At 38.5% G+C, this 7,029-nt stretch overlaps 1 protein-coding gene across 3 annotated transcripts in view; it reads left to right on the top strand.

The window, feature by feature from the left end:
* Positions 1–390: 390 nt before the first annotated feature.
* The window catches only part of NOX1 (NADPH oxidase 1), a 28,556-nt gene continuing 21,917 nt past the window's right edge, over positions 391–7,029 (top strand). For 2 of the 3 annotated variants that reach the window (XM_032592143.1, XM_032592144.1), the window contains exon 1: positions 406–450. In XM_032592143.1, the coding sequence (XP_032448034.1) occupies positions 406–450 (45 nt within the window). Of the gene's footprint in view, positions 451–7,029 lie in introns of all 3 variants that reach the window. The other variant, XM_030305659.2, reaches the window with a different exon arrangement.

The following is a 7,029-nucleotide window of genomic DNA, read 5'->3' as shown; positions in this document are numbered from 1 at the left end:
GTCATCTGTTTATAGCCCTAGCCTTTAGTGAGAAACTTAGCAAATTGTCTTATCAAGGAAAGCAATGCCTCACATTAGGTCATGTTGATAAGATGATGAGAGAGAATATTCTCACTCCAGAAGATTGCTATTTCCTGAAGGGATAAAACCCCACCAGGGAAAACCCCTGTGGTTCTCATAGGTAGGGCTGGTCTACTGAAGCTGATAACATAGTTCCGTAGAAGGAGGAAGGCAGAATGCATTTATTCATTCCTTGAATCTTTTTGGGTAATTGTGCATCTTTCATATCTTAAAGACTCACATACCCTGAGCTAGACAGAAGACCTAATCCTGAAGAACGTCTCCAGAATCCAAGTTGTTGAATCATCCCTGCTGCCTAGAGAGACTCCAAACCACCTCTTGACAATGGGCAACTGGGTGGTTAACCACTGGTTCTCAGTTTTGTTTCTGGTAAGTGACATTTCACTATCTATTAATTACTCCTAACAGAGGAAGGAAACATTATATTTGTTAACATTTGTAAACTTATTTGAAATGGAAATATTCCATGTCAATATTAGGCCCACTAAGGCCAGTTATCTATTAAAAAACTCAACTCTAAGACAACAAATATATGTTTTGTAAAATCTTCTGTGTATGATATATTTCACCATTTTAGAAAAGGGAAAAATTCAACTCCAGAAATTGATTGGTAAAGAGACAAATGATATAGATCACAAGTATTTGAAATTTCAATTTGTTTTCATTTTCCATCTTCTCTTTTTCTCTTCCATCTCACTTCTAACTATTGCCATGCAGCATTCATTTCTCTTCATCCTTTCTATACTGCTAACTAACATCAAGATTTCATAAAATCACTGAACGTTTGATATAGAAATATTCGTCAAGATCATGGCCCAGTGCTGTTGATTATAGAAATGTAATGGGAGCCATATATCTAATGTAAAAAATTTCTAGTACCTACACTGAAAGAGGTAAGAAGAAATAGGTGAAATTAATGTGTAGTAATATATTTAGTTTAACCCAATATATCAAAAATATTATCCTTTCAACATGTAATCAATATTGAAAATACTAATAAGATGTGGGTGGGTAGTGCTCTTTTTCTAAAACTAATATGCCTTATATGTTCAGATTATGCTTTCTGTAATAATTAACTGTGTATTTGGGTGTGATGTGGTTTACTTTTCTACCATATTTCTATTTTTATGTATTCCATCTCCTTTGTGTGAATTCATGTATTATAGAAAAATACAAAAGAAATGGGACTATTTATAATGTCATATGGAAAATCTTTTAATAAATATATATAATTTTTTTATATATATGAAATTTATTGAGAAATTGGTTTCCATACAACACCCAGTGCTCATCCCAAAAGGTGCCCTCCTCAATACCCATCACCCACCCTCCCCTCCCTCCCACCCCCCATCAACCCTCAGTTTGTTCTCAGTTTTTAACATTCTCTTATGCTTTGGCTCTCTCCCACTCTAACCTCTTTTTTTTTTTTCCCTTCCCCTCCCCCATGGGTTCCTGTTAAGTTTCTCAGGATCCACATAAGAGTGAAACCATATGGTATCTGTCTTTCTCTGTATGGCTTATTTCACTTAGCATTACACTCTCCAGTTCCATCCACGTTGCTACAAAAGGCCATATTTCATTTTTTCTCATTGCCACGTAGTATTCCATTGTGTATATATACCACAATTTCTTTATCCATTCATCAGTTGATGGACATTTAGGCTCTTTCCATAATTTGGCTATTGTTGAGAGTGCTGCTATGAACATTGGGGTACAAGTGCCCCTATGCATCAGTACTCCTGTATCCCTTGGATAAATTCCTAGCAGTGCTATTGCTGGGTCATAGGGTAGGTCTATTTTTAATTTTCTGAGGAACCTCCACACTGCTTTCCAGAGCGGCTGCACCAATTTGCATTCCCACCAACAGTGCAAGAGGGTTCCCGTTTCTCCACATCCTCGCCAGCATCTATAGTCTCCTGATTTGTTCATTTTGGCCACTCTGACTGGCGTGAGGTGATACCTGAGTGTGGTTTTGATTTGTATTTCCCTGATAAGGAGCGACGCTGAACATCTTTTCATGTGCCTGTTGGCCATCTGGATGTCTTCTTTAGAGAAGTGTCTATTCATGTTTTCTGCCCATTTCTTCACTGGGTTATTTGTTTTTCGGGTGTGGAGTTTGGTGAGCTCTTTATAGATTTTAGATACTAGCCCTTTGTCCGATATGTCATTTGCAAATATCTTTTCCCATTCCATTGGTTGCCTTTTAGTTTTGTTGGTTGTTTCCTTTGCTGTGCAGAAGCTTTTTATCTTCATAAGGTCCCAGTAATTCACTTTTGCTTTTAATTCCCTTGCCTTTGGGGATGTGTCGAGTAAGAGATTGCTATGGCTGAGGTCAGAGAGGTCTTTTCCTGCTTTCTCCTCTAAGGTTTTGATGGTTTCCTGTCTCACATTTAGGTCCTTTATCCATTTTGAGTTTATTTTTGTAAATGGTGTGAGATAGTGGTCTAGTTTCAACCTTCTGCATGTTGCTGTCCAGTTCTCCCAGCACCATTTGTTAAAGAGACTGTCTTTTTTCCATTGGATGTTCTTTCCTGCTTTGTCAAAGATGAGTTGGCCGTACGTTTGTGGGTCTAGTTCTGGGGTTTCTATTCTATTCCATTGGTCTGTGTGTCTGTTTTTGTGCCAATACCATGCTGTCTTGATGATGACAGCTTTGTAGTAGAGGCTAAAGTCTGGGATTGTGATGCCTCCTGCTTTGGTCTTCTTCTTCAAAATTCCTTTGGCTATTCGGGGCCTTTTGTGGTTCCATATGAATTTTAGGATTGCTTGTTCTAATTTCGAGAAGAATGCTGGTGCAATTTTGATTGGGATTGCATTGAATGTGTAGATAGCTTTGGGTAGTATTGACATTTTGACAATATTTATTTTTCCAATCCATGAGCAGGGAATGTCTTTCCATTTCTTTAAATCTTCTTCAATTACCTTCATAAGCTTTCTATAGTTTTCAGCATACAGATCCTTTACATCTTTGGTTAGATTTATTCCTAGGTATTTTATGCTTCTTGGTGCAATTGTGAATGGGATCAGTTTCTTTATTTGTCTTTCTGTTGCTTCATTGTTAGTGTATAAGAATGCAACTGATTTCTGTACATTGATTTTGTATCCTGCAACTTTGCTGAATTCATGTATCAGTTCTAGCAGACTTTTGGTGGAGTCTATCGGATTTTCCATGTATAATATCATGTCATCTGCAAAAAGCGAAAGCTTGACTTCATCTTTGCCAATTTTGAAGACTTTGATTTCCTTTTGTTGTCTGATTGCTGATGCTAGAACTTCCAGCACTATGTTAAACAACAGCGGTGAGAGTGGGCATCCCTGTCATGTTCCTGATCTCAGGGAAAAAGCTCTCAGTTTTTCCCCGTTGAGGATGATGTTAGCTGTGGGCTTTTCATAAATGGCTTTTATGATGTTTAAGTATGTTCCTTCTATCCCGACTTTCTCAAGGGTTTTTATTAAGAAAGGGTGCTGGATTTTGTCAAAGGCCTTTTCTGCATCGATTGACAGGATCATATGGTTCTTCTCTTTTTTTTTGTTAATGTGATGTATCACGTTGATTGATTTGCGAATGTTGAACCAGCCCTGCATCCCAGGAATGAATCCCACTTGATCATGGTGAATAATTCTTTTTATATGCTGTTGAATTCGATTTGCTAGTATCTTATTGAGAATTTTTGCATCCATATTCATCAGGGATATTGGCCTGTAGTTCTCTTTTTTTACTGGGTCTCTGTCTGGTTTAGGAATCAAAGTAATACTGGCTTCATAGAATGAGTCTGGAAGTTTTCCTTCCCTTTCTATTTCTTGGAATAGCTTGAGAAGGATAGGTATTATCTCTGCTTTAAATGTCTGGTAGAACTCCCCTGGGAAGCCATCTGGTCCTGGACTCTTATTTGTTGGGAGATTTTTGATAACCGATTCCATTTCTTCGCTGGTTATGGGTCTGTTCAAGCTTTCTATTTCCTCCTGATTGAGTTTTGGAAGAGTGTGGGTGTTCAGGAATTTGTCCATTTCTTCTAGGTTGTCCAATTTGTTGGCATATAATTTTTCATAGTATTCCCTGATAATTGTTTGTATCTCTGAGGGATTGGTTGTAATAATTCCATTTTCATTCATGATTTTATCTATTTGGGTCATCTCCCTTTTCTTTTTGAGAAGCCTGGCTAGAGGTTTGTCCATTTTGTTTATTTTTTCAAAAAACCAACTCTTGGTTTCGTTGATCTGCTCTACAGTTTTTTGAGATTCTATATTGTTTATTTCTGCTCTGATCTTTATTATTTCTCTTCTTCTGCTGGGTTTAGGCTGCCTTTGCTGTTCTGCTTCTATTTCCTTTAGGTGTGCTGTTAGATTTTGTATTTGGGATTTTTCTTGTTTCTTGAGATAGGCCTGGATTGCAATGTATTTTCCTCTCAGGACTGCCTTCGCTGCGTCCCTAAATATATATAATTAAAATAAAACATATTTGTCTCCACCTTTTCCCCCAAAGCAACAGCACGACGTATTTTGTTAGATATTTAATTTTTTTAAGTTTATTTATTTTTGAGAGAGAGAGCACACTCGTGAGTGCACAAGGTGGGGGAAGGGCAGAGAGAAAGGGAGAGAGAATCCCAAATAGGCTCCACGCTGTCAGTGCAGAGCCCCAATGCAGGGCTCAATCCCATGAACTGCGAGATCATGACCTGAGCCAAGATCAAGAGTTGGACGCTTAACCGACTGGGCCACCACATGCCCCAGATATTTAATTTTTAATGTTTTTTTTATAATTTAAAAATGTATAGCTTGCCATACTTGTTATTTTCTTAACCATGATACTACAACTAAATTAGCTTCATCTTAAAATGCTGAAAGTTCTGACTTTTGTAGATGTTTTTAATTTGTTTTAAATAATTTTATTTTTAAATGTTTATTTAGGGGCGCCTGGGTGGCGCAGTCGGTTAAGCGTCCGACTTCAGCCAGGTCACGATCTCGCGGTCCGTGAGTTCGAGCCCCGCATCAGGCTCTGGGCTGATGGCTCAGAGCCTGGAGCCTGTTTCCAATTCTGTGTCTCCCTCTCTCTCTGCCCCTCCCCCGTTCATGCTCTGTCTCTCTCTGTCCCAAAAATAAATAAACTTTGAAAAAAAAAATAAATGTTTATTTATTCTGAGAGAGTGCATGCACATGAGTTGGGGAGGGGCAGAGAAAGAGAGGAAGAGTGAGAATCCCAAGCAGACTCTATGCTGTCAGCACAGAGCCTGATGTGGGGCTGGATCTCACAAACCGTGAGATCATGACTTAAGCCCAAATCAAGAATCAGAGGCTTAACTGATTGCGAACCCCAGGTGCCTCTATTTTAAATAATTTTAAATTATGCTTGACAAAGATGTTCCAAGAAACTTTCCACTCAAAAATATTAAAAAAAAAAGAAAATAGTAATGAGAGCATGTAATGTCATTTGTTTTCACTAAGTTTTTGAAACACGATATGTATTTTATACTTATAGCATATCTAAGTTAGGACCAGCCACATTTCAAATGATCACATATGGGTAGTGTCTATGGCATTGCATAGTGCAGATATAAACCAACTCCATATATCACACAGTGAATTGATTGCAGAGCTATCATTCAAACTCAGCTTCCCAGTGTTTAGGCCAGATGTTCTTGACCACACCACATATGCACAATCCCCTTTTCCTTACACACACACACACACACACACACACCTATCCCCACCCTCATTTTTCCTTTTCTGAGCCACCCCTGAGCTTGGAACTCCCTGTTCTTTCTCAGTTTCCTAGATCTTCATGTTATCCATCCTTCTGGGGTTATCTCTTTTCTCCTCTTTGGGTCCCCAAGGACTGCCCAGGTGCTCAAGGAAAAAAGGTGTAAAGAGCAATCAGATTATTTGTTTTGTATTTAATAAAAGGCCAAGTGCCTAACTGGGCCAGTTACCCTATGCTTTATATTTTCAATGCTCAATGCAGTGTATGTAGTTCCTTTTGCACTAGTTTAGGAGACAGGGAACCCAGGAATTAGTTTCAGTTCTGCTATTAATTGAGTAATCTTGATCAAATTATTTATCCTCTCTAGACTTTAGGTCATCTGTGTGTGGGGGGAGATAAATGAAATAACTAGATACAAATATAAGTCCGTTTCTAGTTCTAAAATCCCCTGCATTTTGTATCCCTCCCTTAGTTTTTGCTTAGAGAGTTCAACACCCATTGTGGTGACTCACATTTAACTATATAGCTTTGAATTTCCACCCCCTACCAATCTTGCTGGTAGGCTCAGACTTCTTGCTATCTCTGACATATACTCCTATGCACTATTTTTTTTTAATTTTTTAAATGTTTATTTATTTTTGAGAGAGAGAGAATGTGTGAGCAGGGGAGGGGAAGAGAGCGAGGGAGACACAAAATCTGAAGCAGACTCCAGGCTCCTAGCTGTCAGCACAGAGCCTGATGCGGGGCTTGAACTCACGAACTGTGAAATCATGACGTGAGCCTAAGTTGGATGCTCAACCAACTGAGCCACTGAGGCTACCTTCCTATGAACTGTTTTTTAACATAAAAATTAAATTACTCAGAAAACATTCTTACTCCTCCTTTTGCCAGGTCTTCGACTTCATTATCCATTCATAATGGAAGAAATGATAGTGAGGGTGGGAAATGGAATTCCTTACTCCCAAATGTCACTGTATTCTCCTTGTCTACAGTTGGTGATAGTCTGACACAGAGTTCTTTGTGTTTCTCTTGGATCCTGAAATATTTCTGCTCTCTCTAAATAAACTTCTCTTTTCTGTCTTTTGAACTATTGAGGTATCTGTGTCTTTCACCTCTCTTTTTCTATTAGGGTCAATGAATTTCTGAAAGATCCTCAGTTCTGGAAAGGGTGTCTAAGCAAAGGATGCAGGTAGAAGTGGATTGGTGAAGCCAGCCTGGTAATGACACAAGTCTGTAGTTAGCATTTGTTG

Source organism: Lynx canadensis, chromosome X (assembly GCF_007474595.2).
Source record: "Lynx canadensis isolate LIC74 chromosome X, mLynCan4.pri.v2, whole genome shotgun sequence".
NCBI lineage: Eukaryota > Metazoa > Chordata > Mammalia > Carnivora > Felidae > Lynx > Lynx canadensis.
The sequence above is the reverse complement of the archived record's forward strand: the minus strand, read 5'-3'. Positions and strand labels throughout refer to the sequence as shown.